Source organism: Sycon ciliatum, chromosome 1, assembly GCF_964019385.1.
Source record: "Sycon ciliatum chromosome 1, ocSycCili1.1, whole genome shotgun sequence".
Taxonomy (NCBI): domain Eukaryota; kingdom Metazoa; phylum Porifera; class Calcarea; order Leucosolenida; family Sycettidae; genus Sycon; species Sycon ciliatum.
This window is the reverse complement of record NC_088643.1, coordinates 22,777,570-22,795,319: the sequence shown is the minus strand read 5'-3', so window position 1 is coordinate 22,795,319 and position 17,750 is coordinate 22,777,570. Positions and strand designations below refer to the sequence as shown.

At 50.8% G+C, this 17,750-nt stretch overlaps 1 protein-coding gene across 1 annotated transcript in view; it reads left to right on the top strand.

Moving 5' to 3' along the window:
- The window catches only part of LOC135818454 (dimethylglycine dehydrogenase, mitochondrial-like), a 71,524-nt gene that overhangs the window by 44,210 nt on the left and 9,564 nt on the right, over positions 1-17,750 (top strand). Inside the window, exons 6-12 of the mRNA XM_065331840.1 lie at positions 4,037-4,262; positions 5,070-5,434; positions 7,935-8,144; positions 11,553-11,707; positions 12,634-12,857; positions 13,787-13,944; positions 14,472-14,534. Of these exons, the coding sequence (XP_065187912.1) occupies positions 4,037-4,262; positions 5,070-5,434; positions 7,935-8,144; positions 11,553-11,707; positions 12,634-12,857; positions 13,787-13,944; positions 14,472-14,534 (1,401 nt within the window). The remainder of the gene's footprint in view (positions 1-4,036; positions 4,263-5,069; positions 5,435-7,934; positions 8,145-11,552; positions 11,708-12,633; positions 12,858-13,786; positions 13,945-14,471; positions 14,535-17,750) is intronic.

Sequence of the window (17,750 nt, the reverse complement as noted above, 5' to 3'; positions counted from 1 at the left end):
CCAGCGTGTCTGCCTTGCGATTCCACGGGAGGCCCAGGACCTTCTCGTGCTGCTGGCGAAGGCTGGCGTCGGTGTTCAGCGTGCTCTTGGCGTACGACTGCACATCTTGGGTTACTGTGGTACGGTCTGTTGCGCTGGAGCCCGCATCGCTTTCGTCGCCGTGTGCTCGAGCCATCAATTGCTCTGAGTTGGAAGCAAACTTGCGCAGGTTGAAGCCTGCCTCAGCGAGACGCACCTTCGATTTCACGTAGAAGGTGTATGCTGCTTCTTCATCGGTATCACCACCAGCGACATCGTCCACGTACAGCGACTTGATGAGCTGCTCGACGTGTTGCGGATCGTCGGCAGCATACTGATCCATGTGGTGGTGTATGGTGGCATTCAGGAGGAATGGGCTGGATGACACACCGAATACCACTCTGGTGAAGCGGTATGTCAAGGTGTTGGGATGGTCGCTGTTGACATCATCAACCCATAAAAATCGCAGGACGTCTCTGTCTTCCTTGGCAATGCCGACCATCAGGAATGCCTTTTCAATGTCCGCCGTCACCGCGATCTTGTTAACCCGGAAACGCATCAGAATGTCTGGAATGTGCTCCATGAGAGGAGGCCCGGTGTGGAGACACTCATTGAGGGATGGCGCGGTGCCCGCCTTGGCCGAGGCGTCATACACCACGCGGACTTTCGTGGTGCTCTTGTCCTCTCGGATCACGGGATGGTGCGGCAGATAATGTGTGTTGCCCGGCGCATCGCTCTCGGTTGATGGCACAAGCTCGACAATCCCAAGCTCCAGCTGCTGCTTCATCACTGCGTCATACTCCTTTCGTACTTGCGGTAGCCGCCGTAGCTTCTTCAGGGTAGACTGTAGTCGGCGTTCACACAGCTGGTGGTTGTCCGGTAGCATCCGGTGCATCTCCCTCCATGGAAGATTGACCACGTACCGGCGTCCATCATGCTGGATGGTGTGCAGAAATGTCTCCATCACCTCGGGCTCGTTGGTCGTTATTCCGAGGGACTCCAAGGTCCAGAACTTCTGGACGGCATGGAGAAGCTGCTTATCGACGTCGACCTCCGATGGGACAATGTTGCAGCTAGCATGTGAGGCTGGGTGGACCATGGTGTGGCTGGACGAGGGAATGGCTGATGGCCCTGACAGGACCCAACCGAGCCGTGTGCCTATCGCTGTCGGCCCATCCTCATTCCGCCGCACATCACCGGTGGCAATCTTCCAGTAAAAGTCTGCACCGATGAGGACGTCAATCTGGATGGTGCCTGCGCTGTCATCCGCCAGGGGTAAACCCTCGAGCGCCGCGTGCTGCTGGGCGGCTAGATGCGGATGCTGGTTGTGGACGGGTGGGCACATAGTGTTGGATACAACACAGTCCAAGTCGATCACCCCGCCGTCGGAACATTGAACGCGGAGACGGACGATCTGCACACAGCTGGCAGCACTGCCCTCGCGCGAACCAAACGGATTCAGGCAGATCCACTCATCCTGAAGGGTTGGTAGACCCAGCTGCTTGGTCACATCGTACGCCACGAAGGATCTCTGGCTGCCGCCATCCATAACGACTTTGACCGTGGCGGTGCGGGTCGGGTCTGCTGGGGAGCAGACTGTAGCGTTAGCCGTCTGGAGCAGCACGGCTCCACCATTGCCGACCGTGCCCACAGCTGCGGATGTGCCCGCTTCAGTCGAGAGGTCCTTGGCTGGCGACGCACGTCGCTGACCGGACCTGGTGGCCGTGCCAAACGACTTGTCCTTGCCAGCAAGCGCTAGCGTGCCATCGCAGATGCTGACATGATGTCGCCGGCTGCACTTGGCGCACTTTAACGTTGACTGGCAGTTGCGGGCCAAGTGATGCTGCTTGAGGCACACGAAGCAACGCCCGTCCTGTTTCACTATTTCCTTCCTTCTCGCGAGTGAAGTAATAACGGAGCACTGTGCGGCAGCGTGATCTTGAGAGCAGTAAGCACAAGGGTTGGTGGACAACACTGCTAACGCAGACGCCGTAGCTGGTCCAAACCTGGAAGGCTTGGCGGATGGCGGTGACCGGGAGCCCAGTGTCATGTTGGCGATGCTGTGCAGCGTCTCATCCGCCTCCGTGCGGAAGTCTGCTTCGCGCAGCACCCACTGCAGTAGGTGGGGTACGGACTCCTCAGCCCCTGTGTCACATCGCCATCTGTTATAGTTGGTCAGCAGCTCCGGGCCCAATTTCTGCTGCACTTGGGTGCAGAATGTCCCTGCGGCCAATTCGCCATGTCGCCCAACATCCTGCAGGTTGATGATAGCGACTTGCAGCAAGTCAGCAAAGCGCTCAAACTCTGCGGCAGTGCCCCGATCCCGAATGGGCGTAAACTGGGAGAGTGCGGTCATGTGGACGGCCGTCTTACGACGAAGGCCACCGTACTTGTGTTCTAGGCGACTTATTGCGGCTGAGTACGCGGACGCTGAGTAGCCAAATGCCTCAATGCTCTTCAGCGGCGGGCCCGTGAGGCACTGGCGGAGTTGAAGGAGCTTCAACTCGGCTGATATTGGCTGCTGATCCACGCACACCATGAATGCCGTACGCCAGGTGTCGTACGCCTTCTTGTCGCCACTGAAAGTTGGGATGGTGATCTTCTTCAAATGGCGATAGACATCAGATGGTGCCGCGCTGTGTGGACTTTGACCTGAGGAACTGTCAGGTGAGGGAGTCAGTGCAGGTGGCGACAATTGCGGCGTAACGGGTAAACGTGCTGACTGCGATGACAGCGTCGGGTTTTGACTATATGGTCGGAAGCCGCTCCGAGTCTGGTCTGGCGTCGACAATGCGTACGACGGTTGCTGTGGTGCTGCGTGCGACGGCAGCTGTGGCGCTGCGTGCGACGGCTGCTGCGGCGCTGCGTGCGGCGGCAGCTGCAGCGGTTGCTGTGCGGAACTTAAAAACGCTGTGTACAGCGGCTGCTGCGGCGCTGCGTGCGGCGCTGCGTGCGGCGGCTGCTGCGGCGGCGCTGCGTGCGGGGGCAGCTGCAGCGGTTGCTGTGCGGAACTTAAAAACGCTGTGTACAGCGGCTGCTGCGGCGCTGCGTGCGGCGGCTGCTGTACGGAACTTGAAAGCACGGTGGACAGCTGCTGCTGTGTGGCCTGCGTCGACGATTGTCGTGGCACCGAGTGCGACGGCTGCTGCAGAGAACTACTGGAAAGTTCTGCATGAGTCAGGGAAAAGGGCATCAGCATGTTGTGTCTGTCCAAACAGAACTTTACTTGTTGAAGCCTATGAAGGCATAGCAACAGTATCTAAATGCATGTGATAAAAGAACCAAAAATAGACCTTTGGAGGAGAAGAAAGGACATTGCAATGGAATATCTTTGGTACGTGAGTGTTGTCCTGTACCGTGTGTACTGTATGACCTCCTGCCATTCCTCCTGCCATGGTACAAGACATGCTCTGTACTACCTCTACGTATTGTACACAGTCATGGCTGGACATACATGTATGTACATCCTGAGCTGCGCACATGTGTGCGCTTCCACTTTTTTCTTTCTTTTTCTTTTTGGTAGAATATTGGTCCGGCAGCTGCCGGACCTGCCGGACCGCCTGCTACGGCCCTGCATGCATTGACCATGTCCCTGCATACACTCACTGAGTCAGTGCAGAGCTGGCACAGTAATGCATGCATTGACCATGTCCCTGCATACACTCACTGAGTCAGTGCAGAACTGGCACAGTAATGCATGCATTGACCATGTCCCTGCATACACTCACGGAGTCAGTGCAGAGCTGGCACAGTAGTGCATGCATTGACCATGTCCCTGCATACACTCACTGAGTCAGTGCAGAGCTGGCACAGTAGTGCATGCATACTACTGTATCTGTGCCACCATGAAGCACTGCCGTGAATGCATACCATACCACTGTGTCCCTGTGTACCGGGATTGGCCGGATGTTTTTGGCAATGACTATATAGAATTGCGAACGATATCATTCAGCCATTCAATAATGCATACTTTAATGACGGTTTTATTGTTGTGTGGTTACCCGGCATCCTGTATTAGGAGCGCGACGCGCTGCTCGTGGGTCCGTATGAACGCCCTGAGCGCATGAAACTAGAGGAGAACTGGTTGCTGGACCGTGTCACACCCGGATTTGGCCAGGAACTGTTCGAGAACGACCTGGACAGGATCGGGCCTAATTTGGAGATGGCTGTGAACCGATTCCCGGCGTTCGGCAAGGCTCCCATCATTCGTACAGTGGCAGGGCCCATTACTTTTGCTCCTGACGGTAAGTGTGGTGTGCATGGCTTATCATTAGAGATGGTTAGTACGTATAGATTGGTACTGTGGCTTCACCAATGCTGCACTTCCACGGACAGTTTGCCCTGCGGTGTGATCACTTTAAGAATTACATGTCAGGCCCGTCGCACCGACTTTGGAGGTGGGGCGGCCATGGAAGGGGGTCCGGGGGTCCTCCCTCGGGGGAAATTTTCAAAAATTGAAGCTAATTGCAAGCATTTCCGGGTAATTGGTACCATTTCAGTGTACAGTAACTACAATGAAAGTCTTTTTGATTCTGCAGCAAACGAAGAAGACGCTACGATAGGGGACAAATATTACCCTCTCTCGGGAAAAAAATTCAAAAATTGAAGCCAATTGCAAGCATTTCCAGGCATTTGGTGCCATTTCAGTGCAACTGCAATGAAAGACTTTTTCTGCAACAAACCACGACCGGGGACAAGGATTTGTCACGTTTGCGCTAAGCTGCGATCATTGTGCATTGTTGTAATGTGCTCCAAAAAAAAAAAAAAAACGGCCGAAAAAGTGGGGCGGCCTGAGCCTCCCCGGCTGTGACGGCCTTGCATGTATATAACTGTCTAGGTAGAAGTATCTTGGTGCGGAGAGTGCAGTATGATTTCTGCCTCCCTTGACATGATCTCGCTCCTCATTCTTCATTCCATTAGGCCTAAGCGAAAATTACCCAAGCTTGCCTGGTGAAGTCAACGTGAAAAGGCTGATAATAATAATAATTGAATGTATGTGTGTGTGTGTGTGTGCATTTGCATGTGTTTGCAATACCTATGGTATTGCACAGGCATGCCGATGGTTGGACCCAAGCCTGGTCAGCCGGGTATGTGGCTGGCTGTTGGCTTCGGCTACGGCATTATCCACGGCTACGGCATTATCCACGGCGGAGGCCTGGGCAAGTATCTTGCCGATTGGATCTGGAATGGCTATCCGCCATATGACCTGACAGAAACTGATCCGGCTCGCTACGGCAACTGGAGCGACGATCCCACATACTTCATGAACAAGATGAGAGAGACGTATAGGATGAACAACTCGTATGCCTATGTTAAGGAGGAACGCTTTGGCGGCAGGCCGACGAAGCGTGCGGGTCCTCTTTACGCATCGCTGCAGAAACGTGGCGCTCACTTCGGCTTCAAGGCAGGATTTGAGGTACAGTGGTGATGTCGATTGCGTTGCCGGCTGCAACGCTGGAATGCTCTACCCATTGTGACAGGTACACCGTGTCCAGGGTCATTGCTGCATAAACAGTAAAACCTGTGACTAGTGACCACCCCTTGGGGCCAGAGAAAGCGGTCTTTAGTGGCTGGTGGTCCTTAGTTAGAGGTTTGCACCGCACAACCGTATATGAATGTGAGACCGTCCGCGCCCGGCAAAGTGGTCTGTAGTACTAGGCTGGTCGCTATGCTGTAGTCACGGTGGTCTTTAGTTACACACTTTACTGTAGTGCTGCTCTATTGCTATTGGGATAAACACCGCGGGTTTTGTTTGCATTTGAGCTACTCGACCTCGAACATCTCGACCATACTGTAACTGAACCAACAAAATTAATATCCGGCGCGCATTTATTTTGCAAAGAGAAAGGAAGAAGAAATCACATGGGAACGGGTTATGAAGAAATCACATGGGAACGGGTTATGAAGAAATCACATGGGAACGGGTTATGAAGAAATCACATGGGAACGGGTTATGAAGAAATCACGTGGGAACGGCTTATGAAGAAATCACGTGGGAACGGCTTATGAAGAAATCACGTGGGAACGGCTTATGAAGAAATCACATGGGAACGGCTTATGAAGAAATCACATGGGAACGGCTTATGAAGAAATCACATGGGAACGGCTTATGAAGAAATCACATGGGAACGGGTTATGAAGAAATCACATGGGAACGGCTTATGAAGAAATCGCGTGGGACCGGGTTATGAAGAAATCGCGTGGGACCGGGTTATGAAGAAATCACATGGGAACGGGTTATGAAGAAATCACGTGGGAACGGCTTATGAAGAAATCACGTGGGAACGGCTTATGAAGAAATCACGTGGGAACGGCTTATGAAGAAATCACATGGGAACGGCTTATGAAGAAATCACATGGGAACGGCTTATGAAGAAATCACATGGGAACGGCTTATGAAGAAATCACATGGGAACGGCTTATGAAGAAATCACATGGGACCGGGTTATGAAGAAATCGCGTGGGACCGGGTTATGAAGAAATCGCGTGGGACCGGGTTATGAAGAAATCGCGTGGGAACGGCTTATGAAGAAATCGCGTGGGAACGGCTTATGAAGAAATCACGTGGGAACGGCTTATGAAGAAATCACATGGGAACGGCTTATGAAGAAATCACAAGGGAACGGCTTATGAAGAAATCACAAGGGAACGGCTTATGAAGAAATCACATGGGACCGGGTTATGAAGAAATCGCGTGGGACCGGGTTATGAAGAAATCGCGTGGGAACGGCTTATGAAGAAATCGCGTGGGAACGGCTTATGAAGAAATCACATGGGAACGGCTTATGAAGAAATCACAAGGGAACGGCTTATGAAGAAATCACATGGGAACGGCTTATGAAGAAATCACATGGGACCGGGTTATGAAGAAATCGCGTGGGACCGGGTTATGAAGAAATCGCGTGGGACCGGGTTATGAAGAAATCGCGTGGGAACGGCTTATGAAGAAATCGCGTGGGAACGGCTTATGAAGAAATCACGTGGGAACGGCTTATGAAGAAATCACATGGGAACGGCTTATGAAGAAATCACAAGGGAACGGCTTATGAAGAAATCACAAGGGAACGGCTTATGAAGAAATCACATGGGACCGGGTTATGAAGAAATCGCGTGGGACCGGGTTATGAAGAAATCGCGTGGGAACGGCTTATGAAGAAATCACGTGGGAACGGCTTATGAAGAAATCACATGGGAACGGCTTATGAAGAAATCACATGGGACCGGGTTATGAAGAAATCGCGTGGGACCGGGTTATGAAGAAATCGCGTGGGACCGGGTTATGAAGAAATCGCGTGGGAACGGCTTATGAAGAAATCGCGTGGGAACGGCTTATGAAGAAATCACGTGGGAACGGCTTATGAAGAAATCACATGGGAACGGCTTATGAAGAAATCACAAGGGAACGGCTTATGAAGAAATCACAAGGGAACGGCTTATGAAGAAATCACATGGGACCGGGTTATGAAGAAATCGCGTGGGACCGGGTTATGAAGAAATCGCGTGGGAACGGCTTATGAAGAAATCACGTGGGAACGGCTTATGAAGAAATCACATGGGAACGGCTTATGCAGAAATCACAAGGGAACGGCTTATGAAGAAATCACATGGGAACGGCTCAGCCCCCCCCCCCCCCGCACACACAAAAAAAGGAATGGCACATATTCCACAGTGGTATTTTAAATCTGCTTCAAGTTTTAATAGTACTGTACTGTACTGTACTCAATACGACAATAGGATTGTACAAGGACTTCAGCTGCGGGTGGCACTGATTTTCAGAGAAAAATGCCAGAAAGTATACCCCTTCCCCCCCCCCCCCCCCCTCCCTCTGCTCCCCATTCAATGGTCCAAATGTGCAGCTGTGTAACGTTGCTGTTGTTCTACCTCTGTGTGCCTCTCTTCCACCTTTGTGGGGCCAGGTTCCTCTATGGTTTGAGCGACCTGGTGACACGCCCGGCTACCAACCCAGCTTCCACCGCACCAACTGGTTTGAGCCGGTCGGCAGGGAGAGCCGTCTGGTGCGGGAGAACGTCGGTGTGATTGACCTCTCGTCGTTTGCCACGTTCACGGTGTCCGGCCAGGACTCGTACCGCTTCCTGAATCTGGCCTTTGCCAACAGAATTCCAAAGGTGGGTAGGCAGGAACTCGAATATTACTGTCATCACGTGATGTCCGAAACGATAGACATTCATGACCGGTGAGAGTAGATCCGACAGACTATTCCGCAGGGAACAAGCGATTACTCTTTAACTAACGAACGGGTATTTGTGCTATCGAATGAGCTATCGAGTACTCTTTAAGGGAAACATATGTTCCGTTTTGGGAACATTGGCCTAACTTCTTGCCGAACTTGACACTTGACTGACTCACGACTGCCATCCGGAGCACACGAGGAGCACGTCGCACCTTCCACTCGGCATACCTGCAAGAAAGCACCACTCCCTGCTCAATACACGGTGTTTCGGGGAATTCACCCCTCATCAGTTGAGCTTGAGTAGGCTGCGGAAGATTGTGCCTGAAAAGCACCACTTATATACTGCTCTCCAGGCCAAACCATCACCAGGGATACAAACTTACAGAGACGCTTTGTTTCCAGCGCGACAAACACCTCGTGAAGCTCCAGGTAGCAGCGTGAGTCAGAGTCGCTCATGGAGTTGTGATAAACAGACGTTGAGAGCCAGTATAGCTATTCGCAACGCTGTCACCTCCAACAACTAGTCGCACGTCCGCGTGAGGGACAACAATACGAACTTAGAAGTTGCGACTTCGGCAGTAATAGTCATGAAGTTGATTGTTCCAACTAGGAACACACGCTTCTTGCCGAACTTGACACTTGACTGACTCACGACTGCCATCCGGAGCACACGAGGAGCACGTCGCACCTTCCACTCGGCAAACCTGCAAGAAAGCACCACTCCCTGCTCAATACACGGTGTTTCGGGGAATTCACCCCTCATCAGTTGAGCTTGAGTAGGCTGAGGAAGATTGTGCCTGAAAAGCACCACTTATATACTGCTCTCCAGGCCAAACCATCACCAGGGATACAAACTTACAGAGACGCTTTGTTTCCAGCGCGACAAACACCGCGTGAAGCTCCAGGTAGCAGCGTGAGTCAGAGTCGCTCATGGAGTTGTGATAAACAGACGTTGAGAGCCAGTATAGCTATTCGCAACGCTGTCACCTCCAACAACTAGTCGCACGTCCGCGTGAGGGACAACAATACGAACTTAGAAGTTGCGACTTCGGCGGTAATAGTCATGAATTTGATTGTTCCAACTAGGAACACACGCTTCTTGCCGAACTTGACACTTGACTGACTCACGACTGCCATCCGGAGCACACGAGGAGCACGTCGCACCTTCCACTCGGCAAACCTGCAAGAAAGCACCACTCCCTGCTCAATACACGGTGTTTCGGGGAATTCACCCCTCATCAGTTGAGCTTGAGTAGGCTGAGGAAGATTGTGCCTGAAAAGCACCACTTATATACTGCTCTCCAGGCCAAACCATCACCAGGGATACAAACTTACAGAGACGCTTTTTTTCCAGCGCGACAAACACCTCGTGAAGCTACAGGTAGCAGCGTGAGTCAGAGTCGCTCATGGAGTTGGGAGGGAGTGGTGCTTTCTTGCAGGTTTGCCGAGTGGAAGGTGCGACGTGCTCCTCGTGTGCTCCGGGTGGCAGTCGTGAGTCAGTCAAGTGTAAGTTCGGCAAGAAGCGTGTGTTCCTACTTGGAACAATCAACTTCATGACTATTACCACCGAAGTCGCAACTTCTAAGTTCGTATTGGCCTAACTGCAGCTATAAATATGAACAAGTGCACAGTTATGTACAGGGGACATTTGAAACTGCAAATAACTGGGAAATAATTGCAGGACAAAGAAAATCAAAAGCTACTGTTATCATAGTGTTGCATGGAAGTCTCTACAGGTACTGTACTGGTTGACTCGGCGCAACTTACTAACTAACTTGCACTCGTAGTGTTGTACAGTACCGTACTCTAAACAGTACGGATAGTGTCTGCGGTTTGCACTTGCGCTTTTTTCCAGTCATGTAATAACCGTGCGTATACCAGGCATACACACATGCACGTAACGATCTCCTATCGAACACAATCACTAAACATCATACTAGCTCATGAGTGAGTACTCGAGTACTCTATACGATTCTTTGTTCCCTACTACAGTACAGTCAACTTCGCTAATAACGACTGCGGATATAACGACAATTCGCAAATAACGACCGAATTTCCATGCCCAGAGCAAAGTCCCATCTAACTATATACATTTAGCTTCGGACATGTAATAACCGTGCGTATACCAGGCATACACACATGCACGTAACGATCTCCTATCGAACACAATCACTAAACATCATACTAGCTCATGAGTGAGTACTCGAGTACTCTATACGATTCTTTGTTCCCTACTACAGTACAGTCAACTTCGCTAATAACGACTGCGGATATAACGACAATTCGCAAATAACGACCGAATTTCCATGCCCAGAGCAAAGTCCCATCTAACTATATACATTTAGCTTCGGATATAACGACTATCTGAATAACGACAATTCGCGTATAGCGACATGCTTTTAGTGCCCGTGGTCATATTCACTGCTTGAATAACGACTTTCTGGGCTTTTGACAGCTATTTCAAGTACCTGTCAGTCAAGTACATGTACCTGTCATGCAGAAGTACCAGAACCTATGCTATGGTGCACCGGTGATGGATATTATTGCACACATGCAAGAAAATGCAGCCAAGGGGGGGGGGGGGGGGCTTTTTCTTCCTTTTTTATGTTGGCTTCAAAATTGTTGGATTTACCAGCACACCTATACATGTATGTATACAATGTACATGTAGTTGTACATGATTGTACAGTAATCATCATACATGTACATGTCTCTGGCCCTGTAGATGGCTCAAAAGGCATATTTTTCAATTGATTTCCCTTGCATATTGAATTTTTAGTTCCTTTCAACTGCAATATGAAAATAAAGTACACATTGACATAGAGCAAGAAAAGAGCTTGATTTTGATATGCATATCATACTATACAAAATATGGGTTCACATACATTCAAATGGGACTTCGGTTATAAGGACACTTCGCGAATAAGGACACTTTTCTGATGCCCCGCCGAATGTCATTATTGGCGAAGTTGCCTGTACTAGTATTCCCTTTAAATTTCCAGTTGGCACCAATGCATAGGGCTGCGATGCACTAGGCCTGTGCTTCACGGGCACTTACTGCAGTCATCTTCTGGAGCATGAATCCACTGTGCGGCACACTGGACATGCCGAGGCCGGTTGAGTCTTCAAGTTGTGAGTGTGAGATCGCGGCATGCCCGGTGAGCCATGCAGGTCACAACAGCATGCATGACCCGTGTGAATGTAGGGATGCATCTCTGTAACATGCAGTCTAGTGGCCATCATTCTACCCACCTGTTCTAGGAGAAATAGTTGAGCAGCTGTTGAGCCGCTAAAGATCGGATACAGTTACTCTGGCTCTGTGCTGCATGTGCCCTGTGCCTAGACCCAAGGCCGTTCGTGCCTGGCGCACATGCTCGCACATAACGGCCGCGTCATGTCTGAGATGACGGTCACGTGTACTGTGCCTACGGCCAAGGACGGCAGTGGTGGGGAGTACATGCTGACTATGGGAGGAGGCTCAGAGCTGCACGATCTCAGGTGAGAAACGCTCAGTCGCTGGTGTTAGGAGACAAGCCTTACATCACATCTTCTGAGGTTGAAGCTGCAGCTGAAGCTAGAATCATACGGCACCTTTTGAAAATCTGCGGCAGATGTTTGACTCTGGATTTAAAGCTCTCCTTGGATATAAGTCTACTTGTACCTTCTTATTGATTGATTTTGTCGCTAATGGAGGAAGGAGAGGGTAGCTATTTTGATAGAAACTTGTATGAAGGCCCTTGTTGCAACCCCCTCTCCTCCCTCCCCACGATATACAGCGGCATCGGAACGCATTCCACATTGGTCAGTGCTGCCATGAAGAGGCGGTCGGTCGGGAGACCCTCCCCCGGGAATTGTAATTGGCCCCCAATACTAAGGGTAAATCGACTGAGAGCGTATGGAGGAGAAGAGAAGGAGAGATTGTTGAAGGGAAGGAGAGATTGTTGAATTATTGAACAGCCGACTGGTACCGTTCACAACTTTATTGCGCCCAAATAGCCCATATTTTATTTCTTCAAAAAGTGATTTCTTCTATTTTAATTCTATTTATATTATTATTGATTGCTATTATGTTTTTCAAGGATTCTCCAGCCTCGGAGGCAAATGGATGCCTGTCAAAGGGAGTCTCCTGGGGAAAGGAAGTGAAGGTGGCTGTTATGAGAGAGGGAGGAAGGGACATTCACTGGCTCAGTATCCGAGATAGAATTATTGGTGTGGGTTTGGCTACACCTGTCGCACCGGCTCCGACGCCCCTTATGTAGTAGTCTATAGTAGTAGCTGAGTTGCACACGCCTGCCGAGCCGTACATTGTATTAACTGCACTTTGAAAATCTTCCGTGGTGAAGTCTGGTTTGTTTTCCCTTGCTCTACGTGTACGTCGCATTCACTGTGTCGGGTGTGTACATGTGCATGTCTGCTGCTGTCAGGTGGCTGGAAGGGTTAAATATGCCCAAACACTGCAACGTTGCCATTCGGAACACCACTGATGAGCTGTCTTGCCTAGGCATTGCTGGCCCCAAGTCACCGCGGCTGATGGAGCGCCTGTTCCCGGGGACGGAGTTCTCGCGTGACACGTGGAAGCTGATGTCACACCGCAAACTCGCCAATAACAGCGGCGTGGAGATGGACGTGATCAGGATCTCCTACACAGGTCAGTGGGTTACGTCGTGAGTCACATTTGCAGTACTGCCGGGCGCCGAAGAACGGACAGGATGGGATTTCACCAAGCACAGCATGCCGATGTACACCCAGTGTCTCAACCGTGTGCATACACTGTAGCACATGAAATAAGATCGGTCTAGGCTGCGACTCTGACCCCCCCCCCCCCCCCCCCCCAGCTCTTCTGCACCGGACAGTACTGTATGCTTTAAGTACACAAGGAGAAACAGTGGAACCGCAGCCTATCCAGCCACCTTTGGTCAGAGAACTGTTTGCCTGGTGTGGATGAAAGACCAGATATACCAAATCCTTAGATGAAGATCTGTACTGTAGTCTGCATGATCATGGCTGGTCAAGGCAGCTCGAATAGACTAGCGTTCAATACACAAAATGTGCAGAGCAATATACGCACACACTGGAGGAGCAAGGCCTGTTTGGCTGCAACTTGAAGTTTTACTCATTGGAGCGAACATCAGACAGCATTGTACATGACCATTGCACGTGCACATTGTACTCACATGCTTTGTATTGAGTGGGACCTTTAGCGAGTGGCCGCTTGGATGCCACCTACAGTCCATTTCAAAACTATAGATGCGTACCTAGACAAAAACCGTTATGCCAGCATCTATACCACATAAAATCTGTGATCACTTTGTGCATAATTTTTTCCAAATTGGGCGTCTATTATCCAATCGTTTAGAAACTATATGAGAGTAATTGTGGAGCGGACCTGAGCAATATTCCGAAAACTATTCTCAAAAAGTTCCAGCCAAATTTGAAATATTTCGAAAACCCTACGCGTCTATAGTTTTGAGGACTAGTAAAAACACCGTCAACTGCTAGTATGGCATTATCACATACATGACTGTACTACTCGATATACACGTTCTTGGATTGTGTTGCTGTGATGTCCTCCTGAAGGTGAGCTCGGCTGGGAGGTTCACTGTCCGCAGGCATCCGTTGTTGATCTGCACGCCAGGGTGCATTGGCTAGGCGCAGATCTCGGCGTGGATGACTTTGGCACGTACGCCATGAACTCACTGCGCATGGAGAAAGGATTCCGAGCGTGGGGAGCTGAGGTAGGCACGTGTGCGTCTACCGTAACTCCCCGAATATAGGTCACACGTTCTTACAATAATCCCTAAGACAAAGAAGGGTGAAGGGGGACAGACTTCCAGTCGAGTAAGACTTCTTACGCAAATGCACACACTGAAACTAATATTATGACAGAGGCCGCCTCAACATGCCGGTGGTGCAACTTGTATTCAGATGTGATTTATGAGATACGGTTTGGTACTGGACGGTTAGATGCTCACATGATAATACTTTTCTTATAGCCTCCCATAAGTAGGCAAGTGTGGCGGTGTGCCAACCGGGCCTGTGTCGGAACGATCATGTTTAGGTCCAAACCAAGCACAGGTATGGGGAAGCAGTGTGGCCTGCTTCGATCGTTGCTTGTCCACAGTGGTATGTGCATGGAGTACCATTATACCCATAGTATGCAGCTGGCATGGTAACTTATCTATTCCCGTGCCCTGTGCTGGACAGTACTTCGATTGAGTGCGTTGTGTGGCTGTGCTGTTTTTTCATCTTCTTTTGACGGCAGATGAGCAAGGACAACACTATGGTGGAATCCGACATGATGTCATTTGTGAGAGGCAACGTAGAGGTAAGGATCACTTCAGCTCCAGACATTTGCACAGGAAACTACAGCGCTGCACAATGAAATCCGGTCGCGTGAGTCAAGTGTGCGCCAAGCATCATTTCGCAGCTCTGTGTTCGCAGGTCTAGGGCTCTGCAACGTCCGGCGCGTACTTGAGTGACAAGACTGGATTTCAAGACTGGATTTCATGGAGTAGCACTGTACAATGGTGTGGTGGATAGATTGCAAGTGACATCCGACCCTTGCGTTTCCGCACAAAAGAATGCATGATACATGTATTTCAACCCAAAAATGTACAGGTTAGATGCGGTGTACACCCGAATACGCAACTACATGCGTTCACACTTGCATCGTATCATTCAATGCATCTTTATGATCTCCGGATTTTTTTACATCAATGATGCTTGCAACCTGTGCCGCACAGTGCCTATCTGTGTCTTATACTCACGTCTTTCAGCATCGCCGGCAATGGCTTGGCATGCACTGTATGCATGGTTCAAAGAAGCAATGCACAGAGATCTAGCACGTCGTCCGCCATGATTCCTGTAGTGAACTGTGGGAAGCGTGCAGGTGTCGGACTTCACTTCCACGCTGAATCCACAGCTACTAGAGAGGTCATGCGAATACACCATCAGTTGAGGTGCTTTGGTGGCGAAGTCGCGGCGGCACAGCCCTGCACCCAGTCTTACTCTGTTCTAGGGACTCATGCTGCATACGTAACGCCAAGAGTACATAACCCCCACGAGTGTGCAACTCCAGCTATGGGGTCTGCGACAGCAGACTGTGACTTCACATCATGTGATGAACCCGTACACATTATTTGCACTCCGTGCATGATTGATACAGGGTTGTACGAAACCCAGCTTTGGGTACAACTCTCTTGTGATCACTTTGCACTGTTTGCCAGTGTAACCTTTTGAACCATGTCACGTGATGTGAAGTTATCACATATCAGGTGACCGTTTCCTAGGAATGGGCCAATCACTGCCCTTCCTAGGCGGGTGATATAGGCCGATATCACCCCTGCTGCTCCATATCACACCCGGCTGCGTACCTAGTACAGTACCATTGGTACTCGCATACTCGAATGCGTACTGTAGCTGAAACTGCATATTTAGGATTTCACTGCCGTCGCCAGCCCCCCCCCCCCCCCCCCCCCAGCCCTCCTTCGGCCAGCTGGCTTGGGATTGTGGGAGGGGGTCTATGTGGAGGGGCTAGTGACAACAATGAATTCCTTACATATGCAATTCCATCTATAGTACGCATCCAAGTTGACCTACCATGAAGAATGACAAGGCCGAGGGTAAGCACAAACAGAAACTTACAATTCTTCTTCTAAAGCTTGTCCTTATCGTGTCCTCGTGAGAAAAATGGCTAGCTTTGATTTCGGCGTTTGTGAAGGTGACTTGGAAGATCAAGAGCTTTTAGAGGCTGCTGCAAATTATTATGGAAGTTTCCGGAGGAGGAAGGAGGAAACTGTAGTTATCACCAACCCTCACCGCGCCCAGCTCACGCCGCTACGGCGTGCGACCTGAGCTGGGCGCCCTGCCCAGTATGGAACTGTCCTCAAGCCAGTCACGTATTTGGCAGCCCAGTGAGCTGTCTAACGGATCGCAGCGTTTAGAAGCGCCAAATGAGGCAGGGCCAGTCTCAGGCTGGTCGCGTAGGCGGCAGGCCGGCGGGCGACCGGCAAGGCTGCATTCGCATTTGGATCACCGAAGTGATACAGGTGCTTCGACGGCACTCCGTGGCGCATCAAGGAGGCATCTGGGGCCCAGGCAGCCCGCCCGTAAGCGCACCACCGTATCAGGTATGCGCAGGTGGAGCAGCAGAGCAAGATGTGTGCGGGACACTCACCATCATCCGGTCGACTGCATGGTTGTGCGACTTTACACAGCCGTCACTCATTACTTGCTATTGCTTGCAGAAGGCCAGAATTTTTTTGCTCTCGTTTGCTCTAAAGCTAGTTGGTTTACATGGTTTATACCCGTACCTGAGCATGGATCCTACTCAGCAGCGGATCGCTGGTATTCCTCGTTTGAGACCGCGGCGACGGCAGCGTCAGCCCTGACCAACAAGCCTCGGGCGATGAGCATGCCGGCCGAAAATGCAGGCATGGACACTGTCGTGTATGACCAGTTTAGTTGAGTTCCTTGGAGGCGCTATGATGCCGGCCGGCGCATGTGTTGGCGCACGGGAGACGATTAGGACAATACGGCGTGCGGAATACGTCGAGCTGGCCACAATGCTTCCTTCCTGTCCTGCCCACACGCAGCCAGCAGCCAAACGTGTTAGAATCGATCAATCCGATGGCAATCACTGAGTGGAATTGTCATTGGCGGCTCCTCTTCTGGCAAGAGAAAAACTGAATCTCTAATCTACTGGGTCGAGGCCTGGCAGACTTTCAGAACCATCGCGCCTTGCAACACGAGCTTACGCCCTCTGGGGCCCTAAGTAGTCCGACAAGAAATTCATACTGCACGGCGACAAAAGGGCAGTTGGAGCAGTCTGAAATCCGGGACTTGCCGAAATCCAACCGTGACGGAACTAGCCCACTTCAGCCCCCGCATGGTAGCAGAACACAAGGCTTTATCTCGCTGACTACCCATATTACGGTCACGGACAACTCCGCTGCGGACGCTCTTTCACGCGGACGATTAGTCCATTTCCTCTCATCGGCTCCCTAATCCAGCTGCTGGACTCGGCTTAGTCCTGAACTCATGCTATGCGGGAGCAACTAATCATGGCAGCAAACCGGCTGAACTTCTTCTCAACCAATGCGTGCCTCCTTTTTCATTCGCTGTGTAGTCTATCTCTCTCAGCACACGTGGGTAAGCACGCAAGCACACACACACCCACGCACACGCATACGTACATACATGCATACATACATACATACATACATACATACACACACACACATACTCTCTCTCTCTCTCTCTCTTTATCCTCCTCTCCTCCATCCCTCACCCTGCTTCGCCTCTAAGTGCTGTCGCTCCCCTCCCCTTCCTACTCGTACTAGGCGGCATTACACCAAGTCTCAGCATGTGGGGTCTACTTTGCTGTTTTGGGGCTTTGTTTGGACATGGCAAGCTGTTATCTTTTTCCTTGCGGCTGTCGTCGCTGTTGCCATTGTTGTTTAGATACCACGGCGAGCCGGCAGTACGTGCCGGTGTTGGCGGGCTGGCGACCTTGTTTTACTTTCAGTAATTAACACTTTAC